The 13,403-nt window shown below is 38.0% G+C and overlaps 1 protein-coding gene across 1 annotated transcript in view; it reads right to left on the minus strand.

Moving 5' to 3' along the window:
• Nucleotides 1-8,640: 8,640 nt before the first annotated feature.
• The window catches only part of LOC117339529 (protein zer-1 homolog), a 33,148-nt gene continuing 28,385 nt past the window's right edge, over nucleotides 8,641-13,403 (minus strand). Inside the window, exons 8-10 of the mRNA XM_033901186.1 lie at nucleotides 13,053-13,241; nucleotides 10,580-10,677; nucleotides 8,641-8,863 (exon numbers count right to left, since the gene is read on the minus strand). Coding sequence (XP_033757077.1) covers nucleotides 8,679-8,863; nucleotides 10,580-10,677; nucleotides 13,053-13,241 — 472 coding nt within the window. The 3' untranslated portion in view covers nucleotides 8,641-8,678. The remainder of the gene's footprint in view (nucleotides 8,864-10,579; nucleotides 10,678-13,052; nucleotides 13,242-13,403) is intronic.

Consider the following 13,403-nt stretch of genomic DNA (forward strand, 5'->3'; position numbering starts at 1 on the left):
ATCTGGTGATTCACCATGACATTAGCTCTCTTGTTAAACCTTCAGATCTGGTGATTCACCATGACACTAGCTCTCTTGTTAAACCTTCAGGTCTGGTGAACTCAACATATAAACAGCTATCACATGATATCAAAATATCAAAAAATACTAAAATTGAAGCGAGCAAAAAACCTATATCACTCCTCAATACTTATATATATTATATGACAAACATATACAGGGTATGGTGTGGTGGGTACATTTCTAATCAGGGACCTTAAAGAAAAGCACTCAAGTTAAAATGACATATCAGTCAATAACAAAAAAATCAAGAAAGAGTGTAACACTTCATTCCACCATACAGGTTTAAACATATCTGACCCTTGTGACCTTGAAAGAGGGTCAAGTATTTGAACAAACTTGGTATCCTTAATCTCAGCATGTTATAAGACAAATACATAGTATCCACACATGCCTTAGTTAGTGTAACTCTTTTAATAGTCACAAGCCTTGCCTTAGTTAGTAGAACTCTTTTAATAGTCACAAGCCCGAGTTCTCAAAATCATATTTCATGACCGTGGACCCTAACTAGAGAGTCTCCTACCGTCATTACTTTATATATACCAACTAGAGTCTCCTACCGTCATTACTTTATATATACCAACTAGAGAGTCTCCTACCGTCATTACTTTATATATACCAACTAGAGAGTCTCCTACCAGCATTACTTTATATATACCAACTAGAGAGAGTTTCCTACCGTCATTACTTTATATATACCAACTAGAGAGAGTCTCCTACCGTCATTACTTTATATATACCAACTAGAGTCTCCTACCGTCATTACTTTATATATACCAACTAGAGAGTCTCCTACCGTCATTACTGTATATATACCAACTAGAGAGTCTCCTACCGTCATTACTTTATATATACCAACTAGAGAGTCACCTACTGTCATTACTTTATATATACCAACTAGAGAGTCACCTACCGTCATTACTTTATATATACCAACTAGAGAGTCTCCTACCGTCATTACTGTATATATACCAACTAGAGAGTCTCCTACCGTCATTACTTTATATATACCAACTAGAGAGAGTCTCCTACCGTCATTACTTTATATATACCAACTAGAGAGAGTCTCCTACCGTCATTACTTTATATATACCAACTAGAGAGAGTCTCCTACCGTCATTACTTTATATATACCAACTAGAGTTTCCTACCGTCATTACTTTATATATACCAACTAGAGAGAGTCTCCTACCGTCATTACTTTATATATACCAACTAGAGAGTCTCCTACCGTCATTACTTTATATATACCAACTAGAGAGAGTCTCCTACCGTCATTACTTTATATATACCAACTAGAGAGAGTCTCCTACCGTCATTACTTTATATATACCAACTAGAGAGTCTCCTACCGTCATTACTTTATATATCCCAACTAGAGTTTCCTACCGTCATTACTTTATATATACCAACTAGAGAGAGTCTCCTACCGTCATTACTTTATATATACCAACTAGAGAGTCTCCTACCGTCATTACTTTATATATACCAACTAGAGAGTCTCCTACCGTCATTACTTTATATATACCAACTAGAGTCTCCTACCGTCATTACTTTATATATACCAACTAGAGAGTCTCCTACCGTCATTACTTTATATATACCAACTAGAGAGAGTCTCCTACCGTCATTACTTTATATATACCAACTAGAGAGAGTCTCCTACCGTCATTACTTTATATATCCCAACTAGAGTTTCCTACCGTCATTACTTTATATATACCAACTAGAGAGAGTCTCCTACCGTCATTACTTTATATATACCAACTAGAGAGAGTCTCCTACCGTCATTACTTTATATATACCAACTAGAGAGTCTCCTACCGTCATTACTTTATATATACCAACTAGAGAGAGTCTCCTACCGTCATTACTTTATATATACCAACTAGAGAGAGTCTCCTACCGTCATTACTTTATATATACCAACTAGAGAGTCTCCTACCGTCATTACTTTATATATACCAACTAGAGAGAGTCTCCTACCGTCATTACTTTATATATACCAACTAGAGAGTATCCTACCGTCATTACTTTATATATACCAACTAGAGAGTCTCCTACCGTCATTACTTTATATATACCAACTAGAGAGAGTCTCCTACCGTCATTACTTTATATATACCAACTAGAGAGTCTCCTACCGTCATTACTTTATATATACCAACTAGAGAGAGTCTCCTACCGTCATTACTTTATATATACCAACTAGAGAGAGTCTCCTACCGTCATTACTTTATATATACCAACTAGAGTCTCCTACCGTCATTACTTTATATATACCAACTAGAGAGTCTCCTACCGTCATTACTTTATATATACCAACTAGAGAGAGTCTCCTACCGTCATTACTTTATATATCCCAACTAGAGTTTCCTACCGTCATTACTTTATATATACCAACTAGAGAGAGTCTCCTACCGTCATTACTTTATATATACCAACTAGAGAGAGTCTCCTACCGTCATTACTTTATATATACCAACTAGAGAGAGTCTCCTACCGTCATTACTTTATATATACCAACTAGAGAGAGTCTCCTACCGTCATTACTTTATATATACCAACTAGAGAGAGTCTCCTACCGTCATTACTTTATATATACCAACTAGAGAGTCTCCTACCGTCATTACTTTATATATACCAACTAGAGTCTCCTACCGTCATTACTTTATATATACCAACTAGAGTCTCCTACCGTCATTACTTTATATATACCAACTAGAGAGTCTCCTACCGTCATTACTTTATATATACCAACTAGAGAGAGTCTCCTACCGTCATTACTTTATATATACCAACTAGAGTTTCCTACCGTCATTACTTTATATATACCAACTAGAGAGAGTCTCCTACCGTCATTACTTTATATATACCAACTAGAGAGTCTCCTACCGTCATTACTTTATATATACCAACTAGAGAGAGTCTCCTACCGTCATTACTTTATATATACCAACTAGAGAGAGTCTCCTACCGTCATTACTTTATATATACCAACTAGAGAGTCTCCTACCGTCATTACTTTATATATCCCAACTAGAGTTTCCTACCGTCATTACTTTATATATACCAACTAGAGAGAGTCTCCTACCGTCATTACTTTATATATACCAACTAGAGAGTCTCCTACCGTCATTACTTTATATATACCAACTAGAGAGTCTCCTACCGTCATTACTTTATATATACCAACTAGAGAGTCTCCTACCGTCATTACTTTATATATACCAACTAGAGAGTCACCTACTGTCATTACTTTATATATACCAACTAGAGAGTCACCTACCGTCATTACTTTATATATACCAACTAGAGAGAGTCTCCTACCGTCATTACTTTATATATACCAACTAGAGTTTCCTACCGTCATTACTTTATATATACCAACTAGAGAGAGTCTCCTACCGTCATTACTTTATATATACCAACTAGAGAGTCTCCTACCGTCATTACTTTATATATACCAACTAGAGAGAGTCTCCTACCGTCATTACTTTATATATACCAACTAGAGAGAGTCTCCTACCGTCATTACTTTATATATACCAACTAGAGAGTCTCCTACCGTCATTACTTTATATATCCCAACTAGAGTTTCCTACCGTCATTACTTTATATATACCAACTAGAGAGAGTCTCCTACCGTCATTACTTTATATATACCAACTAGAGAGTCTCCTACCGTCATTACTTTATATATACCAACTAGAGAGTCTCCTACCGTCATTACTTTATATATACCAACTAGAGTCTCCTACCGTCATTACTTTATATATACCAACTAGAGAGTCTCCTACCGTCATTACTTTATATATACCAACTAGAGAGAGTCTCCTACCGTCATTACTTTATATATACCAACTAGAGAGAGTCTCCTACCGTCATTACTTTATATATCCCAACTAGAGTTTCCTACCGTCATTACTTTATATATACCAACTAGAGAGAGTCTCCTACCGTCATTACTTTATATATACCAACTAGAGAGAGTCTCCTACCGTCATTACTTTATATATACCAACTAGAGAGTCTCCTACCGTCATTACTTTATATATACCAACTAGAGAGAGTCTCCTACCGTCATTACTTTATATATACCAACTAGAGAGAGTCTCCTACCGTCATTACTTTATATATACCAACTAGAGAGTCTCCTACCGTCATTACTTTATATATACCAACTAGAGAGAGTCTCCTACCGTCATTACTTTATATATACCAACTAGAGAGTCTCCTACCGTCATTACTTTATATATACCAACTAGAGAGTCTCCTACCGTCATTACTTTATATATACCAACTAGAGAGAGTCTCCTACCGTCATTACTTTATATATACCAACTAGAGAGTCTCCTACCGTCATTACTTTATATATACCAACTAGAGAGAGTCTCCTACCGTCATTACTTTATATATACCAACTAGAGAGAGTCTCCTACCGTCATTACTTTATATATACCAACTAGAGTCTCCTACCGTCATTACTTTATATATACCAACTAGAGAGTCTCCTACCGTCATTACTTTATATATACCAACTAGAGAGAGTCTCCTACCGTCATTACTTTATATATCCCAACTAGAGTTTCCTACCGTCATTACTTTATATATACCAACTAGAGAGAGTCTCCTACCGTCATTACTTTATATATACCAACTAGAGAGAGTCTCCTACCGTCATTACTTTATATATACCAACTAGAGAGAGTCTCCTACCGTCATTACTTTATATATACCAACTAGAGAGAGTCTCCTACCGTCATTACTTTATATATACCAACTAGAGAGAGTCTCCTACCGTCATTACTTTATATATACCAACTAGAGAGTCTCCTACCGTCATTACTTTATATATACCAACTAGAGTCTCCTACCGTCATTACTTTATATATACCAACTAGAGTCTCCTACCGTCATTACTTTATATATACCAACTAGAGAGTCTCCTACCGTCATTACTTTATATATACCAACTAGAGAGAGTCTCCTACCGTCATTACTTTATATATACCAACTAGAGTTTCCTACCGTCATTACTTTATATATACCAACTAGAGAGAGTCTCCTACCGTCATTACTTTATATATACCAACTAGAGAGTCTCCTACCGTCATTACTTTATATATACCAACTAGAGAGAGTCTCCTACCGTCATTACTTTATATATACCAACTAGAGAGAGTCTCCTACCGTCATTACTTTATATATACCAACTAGAGAGTCTCCTACCGTCATTACTTTATATATCCCAACTAGAGTTTCCTACCGTCATTACTTTATATATACCAACTAGAGAGAGTCTCCTACCGTCATTACTTTATATATACCAACTAGAGAGTCTCCTACCGTCATTACTTTATATATACCAACTAGAGAGTCTCCTACCGTCATTACTTTATATATACCAACTAGAGAGTCTCCTACCGTCATTACTTTATATATACCAACTAGAGAGTCACCTACTGTCATTACTTTATATATACCAACTAGAGAGTCACCTACCGTCATTACTTTATATATACCAACTAGAGAGAGTCTCCTACCGTCATTACTGTATATATACCAACTAGAGAGTCTCCTACCGTCATTACTTTATATATACCAACTAGAGAGAGTCTCCTACCGTCATTACTTTATATATACCAACTAGAGAGAGTCTCCTACCGTCATTACTTTATATATACCAACTAGAGAGTCTCCTACCGTCATTACTTTATATATACCAACTAGAGAGAGTCTCCTACCGTCATTACTTTATATATCCCAACTAGAGTTTCCTACCGTCATTACTTTATATATACCAACTAGAGAGAGTCTCCTACCGTCATTACTTTATATATACCAACTAGAGAGAGTCTCCTACCGTCATTACTTTATATATACCAACTAGAGAGAGTCTCCTACCGTCATTACTTTATTTATACCAACTAGAGAGAGTCTCCTACCGTCATTACTTTATATATACCAACTAGAGAGTCTCCTACCGTCATTACTTTATTTATACCAACTAGAGAGTCTCCTACCGTCATTACTTTATATATACCAACTAGAGAGAGTCTCCTACCGTCATTACTTTATATATACCAACTAGAGAGAGTCTCCTACCGTCATTACTTTATATATACCAACTAGAGAGAGTCTCCTACCGTCATTACTTTATATATACCAACTAGAGAGTCTCCTACCGTCATTACTTTATATATACCAACTAGAGTCTCCTACCGTCATTACTTTATATATACCAACTAGAGTCTCCTACCGTCATAACTTTATATATACCAACTAGAGAGTCTCCTACCGTCATTACTTTATATATACCAACTAGAGTCTCCTACCGTCATTACTTTATATATACCAACTAGAGAGTCTCCTACCGTCATTACTTTATATATACCAACTAGAGTCTCCTACCGTCATTACTTTATATATACCAACTAGAGAGTCTCCTACCGTCATTACTTTATATATACCAACTAGAGAGAGTCTCCTACCGTCATTACTTTATATATACCAACTAGAGAGTCTCCTACCGTCATTACTTTATATATACCAACTAGAGATTCTCCTACCGTCATTACTTTATATATACCAACTAGAGTCTCCTACCGTCATTACTGTATATATACCAACTAGAGAGTCTCCTACCGTCATTACTGTATATATACCAACTAGAGTCTCCTACCGTCATTACTTTATATATACCAACTAGAGAGAGTCTCCTACCGTCATTACTTTATATATACCAACTAGAGTCTCCTACCGTCATTACTTTATATATACCAACTAGAGAGAGTCTACCGTCATTACTTTATATATACCAACTAGAGTCTCCTACCGTCATTACTTTATATATACCAACAAGAGTCTCCTACCGTCATTACTTTATATATACCAACTAGAGAGTCTCCTACCGTCATTACTTTATATATACCAACTAGAGTCTCCTACCGTCATTACTTTATATATACCAACTAGAGAGTCTCCTACCGTCATTACTTTATATATACCAACTAGAGAGAGTCTCCTACCGTCATTACTTTATATATACCAACTAGAGTCTCCTACCGTCATTACTTTATATATACCAACTAGAGAGTCTCCTACCGTCATTACTTTATATATACCAACTAGAGTCTCCTACCGTCATTACTTTATATATACCAACTAGAGTCTCCTACCGTCATTACTTTATATATACCAACTAGAGAGAGTCTCCTACCGTCATTACTTTATATATACCAACTAGAGAGTCTCCTACCGTCATTACTTTATATATACCAACTAGAGAGTCTCCTACCGTCATTACTTTATATATACCAACTAGAGAGTCTCCTACCGTCATTACTTTATATATACCAACTAGAGAGTCTCCTACCGTCATTACTTTATATAAACCAACTAGAGAGAGTCTCCTACCGTCATTACTTTATATATACCAACTAGAGTATCCTACCGTCATTACTTTATATATACCAACTAGAGAGAGTCTCCTACCGTCATTACTTTATATAAACCAACAGACCATAGATGATTGGACTGTAGACAACAGACGGACTGAGAAATAGACGATTGGACCATAGACAACAGACGGACTGATAAATAGACGATTGGACCGTAGACAACAGACAGACTGATAAATAGACGATTGGACCGTAGACAACAGACGGACTGATAAATAGATGATTGGACCGTAGACAACAGATGGACTGATAAACAGACCGACCGTAGACAACAGATGGACTGAGAAACAGACCGACCGTAGACAACAGACGGACTGAGAAATAGACCGACCGTAGACAACAGACGGACTGATAAATAGACCGACCGTAGACAACAGACGGACTGATAAATAGACCGACCGTAGACAACAGACGGACTGATAAATAGACCGACCGTAGACAACAGACGGACTGATAAATAGACCGACCGTAGACAACAGACGGACTGATAAATAGACGATTGGAACGTAGACAACAGACGGACTGATAAATAGACCGACCGTAGACAACAGACGGACTGATAAATAGACGATTGGAACGTAGACAACAGACGGACTGATAAATAGACCGACCGTAGACAACAGACGGACTGATAAATAGACCGACCGTAGACAACAGACGGACTGATAAATAGACCGACCGTAGACAACAGACGGACTGATAAATAGACCGACAGTAGACAACAGACGGACTGATAAATAGACCGACCGTAGACAACAGACGGACTGATAAATAGACCGACCATAAACAACAGACGGACTGATAAATAGACTGACCGTAGACAACAGACGGACTGATAAATAGACCGACAGTAGACAACAGACGGACTGATAAATAGACCGACCGTAGACAACAGACGGACTGATAAATAGACCGACCGTAGACAACAGACGGACTGATAAACAGACCGACCGTAGACAACAGATGGACTGATAAATAGACGATTGGACAGTAGACAACAGACGGACTGATAAACAGACGATTGGACCGTAGACAACAGACGGACTGATAAACAGACGATTGGACCGTAGACAACAGACGGACTGATGAACAGACAGACAATAGGCGTTTCGTAGATGTGGTTAAAAAATCTGCGGTGTTGGTGGCTATTGTATTTCACTCCCCAGACACTAATTCCCCTTCCACACTAACATCATTTAATAACGACTTGTAATTGGAACAGTGTTGAAGAGTCATTGTAGCAAGCTCCACAGCTCTGGGTAGGACATGGCCATCTTCAATCAACTGTTCCAACAACGTAAGACCGCCCTCGAATTCCAACATAGGACAGTATCTGTCAGCTGGAAAAAAAGAAATCATTGTATTAAATACATATCGCACATGATCAGCATTCTAACTTAAGAGATTCCTCCAGCACTTCTCAACATGTGAAGTTTCAGAAATATCCCTACAGCACTTCTCTACATGTGAAGTTTCAGAAATATCCCTAAAGGACTAATCTATGATGAAAAGGATTGCTTACGGATGTATGATAGACGGATGATGGATTGATGATGGACCATGGACATGATGGACGGATAATGGACAGATGATGGACAATGGACATGATGGACAGATGATGGACGGATGACGGACCATGGACAGATGACGGATAGATGATGGGCAGATGATGGACCATGGACATGATGGACAGATGATGGACCATGGACATGATGGACAGATGATGCAAGACTGATGGATCATGGACATGATGGGCAGATGATGGACAGATTATGGATCATGGACATGATGGACAGATGATGGACGGATTATGGATCATGGACATGATGGACAGATGATGGAAGGATTATGGATCATGGACATGATGGACAGATGATGGACCATGGACATGATGGGACAGATGATGGGCGAATGTTGGACCATGGACATGATGGACAGATGATGGACCATGGACATGATGGACAGATGATGGACCATAGACATGATGGACAGATGATGGACAGATGATGGAGGGATGATGGATTGATGATGGACCATGGGCATGATGGACAGATGATGGACGGATGATGGATGGATGATGGACCATGGGCATGATGGGCAGATGATGGACGGATTATGGACAGATGATGGACGGATGATAGACCATGGACATGATGGACAGATGATGGATGGATAATGGACCATGGACATGATGGACAGATGATGGACAGATGATGGACCATGGACATAGGAAGATTTGAAAAGTCTATCATTTGATAATGGCTGGCTAAAAATATTTAAGTTCAGTTACCTGAATATAAAGTTTATTTCCAACAGAATTACTTGTCGAGTTGATAATTGATGATCATTTTGGTTGCAGATGATTTGATAATCATATTGGGAAAAACAAGCTAATTTGTAGAATTTATCTCCCCTGCTTTCCCCCTTTCATGAGGGGGTGAGTTAACTAAGCCAACATTGCCCACCTTTTGAGCGAGTCAGGTTACACCGAGTCAGGTTACACAGTAAACTAAGCCAACATTGCCCACATTTTGAGCAAGTCAGGTTACACAGTAAACTAAGTGAACATTGCCCACCTTTTGAGCGAGTCAGGTTACACAGTAAACTAAGCCAACATTGCCCAAATTTTGAGCGAGTCAGGTTACACAGTAAACTTAGTGAACATTGCCCACCTTTTGAGCGAGTCAGGTTACACAGTAAACTAAGCCAACATTGCCCACCTTTTGAGCGAGTCAGGTTACAGAGTAAACTAAGCCAACATTGCCCAAATTTTGAGCGAGTCAGGTTACACAGTAAACTAAGCCAACATTGCCCACCTTTTGAGCGAGTCAGGTTACAGAGTAAACTAAGCCAACATTGCCCACATTTTGAGCGAGTCAGGTTACACAGTAAACTAAGTGAACATTGCCCACATTTTGAGCGAGTCAGGTTACACAGTAAACTAAGTGAACATTGCCCACCTTTTGAGCGAGTCAGGTTACAGAGTAAACTAAGTCAAAATTGCCCACATTTGGAGCGAGTCAGGTTACACAGTAAACTTAGTGAACATTGCCCACCTTTAGAGCGGGTCAGGTTACAGAGTGCCCAGGTCGCCCACAGTTGTGCCTCTGGTGTCTGATACTCCACCAACAGCTCCAGGATCGGTCGCAGAGATCTGACAAAAAAATGCTTAAATGATACTGTAAACCAATCATAAACCTTCTATAACACAAAAGCATTTTCATTCTATCATTTAACATCAAATGATTAGCAATTTACTGAAAAAAACAATGAAATCTGAGTTACTTTCCTACATTGTATGTGTATCTATACCACAATGTGGAGTTACTCCCCTTTGCGTGCCTATTAATAACCCCTTGTATAGAGTTAACACCCCACCCCTTTGTGTGTAGTTACTCCCCTTTGTGTGTCTATATAACAGTGTAGAGTTATTCCCCTTTGTGTGTCTATATTACAGTGTAGAGTCATTACCCTTTGTATGTCTATATAACAGTGTAGAGTTACTCCCCTTTGTATGTCTATATAACAGTGTAGAGTTATTCCCCTTTGTGTCTATATAACAGTGTAGAGTTATTCCCCTTTGTATGTCTATATAACAGTGTAGAGTTATTCCCCTTTGTGTCTATATAACAGTGTAGAGTTATTCCCCTTTGTATGTCTATATAACAGTGTAGAGTTACTCCCCTTTGTATGTCTATATAACAGTGTATAGTTATTCCCCTTTGTGTCTATATAACAGTGTAGAGTTATTCCCCTTTGTGTGTCTATATAACATTGTGGAGTTACCCCCCTTTGTGTGTCTATATAACAGTGTAGAGTTATTCCCCTTTGTGTGCCTATTAATAACCCCTTGTATAGAGTTAACACCCCACCCCTTTGTGTGTAGTTACTCCCCTTTGTGTGTCTATATAACAGTGTAGAGTTATTCCCCTTTGTGTGTCTATATTACAGTGTAGAGTCATTACCCTTTGTATGTCTATATAACAGTGTAGAGTTACTCCCCTCTGTATGTCTATATAACAGTGTAGAGTTATTCCCCTTTGTGTCTATATAACAGTGTAGAGTTATTCCCCTTTGTATGTCTATATAACAGTGTAGAGTTACTCCCCTTTGTATGTCTATATAACAGTGTATAGTTATTCCCCTTTGTGTGTCTATATAACAGTGTAGAGTTATTCCCCTTTGTGTATCTATATAACAGTGTAGAGTTATTCCCCTTTGTGTCTATATAAGCGTGTGTAGAGTTATTCCCCTTTGTGTCTATATAACAGTGTAGAGTTATTCCCCTTTGTGTGTCTATATAACAGTGTAGAGTTACTCCCCTTTGTATGTATATAACAGTGTAGAGTTACTCCCCTTTGTATGTCTATATAACAGTGTAGAGTTTCTCCCCTTTGTGTGTCTATATAACAGTGTAGAGTTACTCCCCTTTGTGTCTATGTAACAGTGTAGAGTTACTCCCCTTTGTATATCTATATAACAGTGAAGAGTTACTCCCCTTTGTGTGTCTATGTAACAGTGTAGAGTTACTCCCCTTTGTATGTCTATGTAACAGTGTAGAGTTACTCCCCTTTGTATGTCTATATAACAGTGTGGAGTTACTCCCCTTTGTGTCTATATAACAGTGTAGAGTTACTCCCCTTTGTGTCTATATAACAGTGTAGAGTTACTCCCCTTTGTATGTCTATATAACAGTGTGGAGTTACTCCCCTTTGTGTGTCTATGTAACAGTGTAGAGTTACTCCCCTTTGTATGTCTATGTAACAGTGTAGAGTTACTCCCCTTTGTATGTCTATATAACAGTGTGGAGTTACTCCCCTTTGTATGTCTATGTAACAGTGTAGAGTTACTCCCCTTTGTATGTCTATATAACAGTGTGGAGTTACTCCCCTTTGTGTCTATATAACAGTGTAGAGTTACTCCCCTTTGTGTCTATATAACAGTGTAGAGTTACTCCCCTTTGTATGTCTATATAACAGTGTGGAGTTACTCCCCTTTGTGTCTATATTACAGTGTAGAGGTACTCCCCTTTGTGTCTATATAACAATGTAGAGTTACTCCCCTTTGTATGTCTATATAACAGTGTGGAGTTACTCCCCTTTGTATGTCTATATAACAGTGTGGAGTTACTCCCCTTTGTGTCTATATAACAATGTAGAGTTACTCCCCTTTGTATGTCTATATAACAGTGTAGAGTTACTCCCCTTTGTATGTCTATATAACAGTGAAGAGTTACCCCCCTTTGTGTCTATATAACAATGTAGAGTAACTCCCCTTTGTGTCTATATAACAGTGTGGAGTTACTCCCCTTTGTATGTCTATATAACAGTGTAGAGTTACTCCCCTTTGTGTCTATATAACAGTGTGGAGTTACTCCCCTTTGTATGTCTATATAACAGTGTGGAGTTACTCCCCTTTGTATGTCTATATAACAGTGAAGTTACTCCCCTTTGTATGTATATAACAGTGTGGAGTTACTCCCCTTTGTATGTCTGTGTCAACACATAAAACTTTTGGTGTCTGACTGACCTGTACTTAATCTTCATCTTAGCATCCAGGTCCCACCGGTCAATGGTTTCCACTATTTTGGCCAGTACAACGCTACGTTCTGGTTTGTCTATCGTCCATGTTCTTGCAGGATCGATGACCATGGTTGACATGACAGATGTGGCATGGTAACTCACTCCATCTTTGTCCAACTCAGAGTCCATTAAAGTGCTAAACACAATATTCTGATGGTAATTCTTTTGTGTAATATGAATAATCCAATAATCAATACACTATTTTTAGTAGCAATTTTACAATAACATGTCAGTAATATTGATAATAATTTGCCAAGCATACATCTAATCATTATCTATATATACCAGTATAAGTAAT

Source organism: Pecten maximus, chromosome 1, assembly GCF_902652985.1.
Source record: "Pecten maximus chromosome 1, xPecMax1.1, whole genome shotgun sequence".
In the NCBI taxonomy this organism is placed as follows: Eukaryota; Metazoa; Mollusca; class Bivalvia; order Pectinida; family Pectinidae; genus Pecten; species Pecten maximus.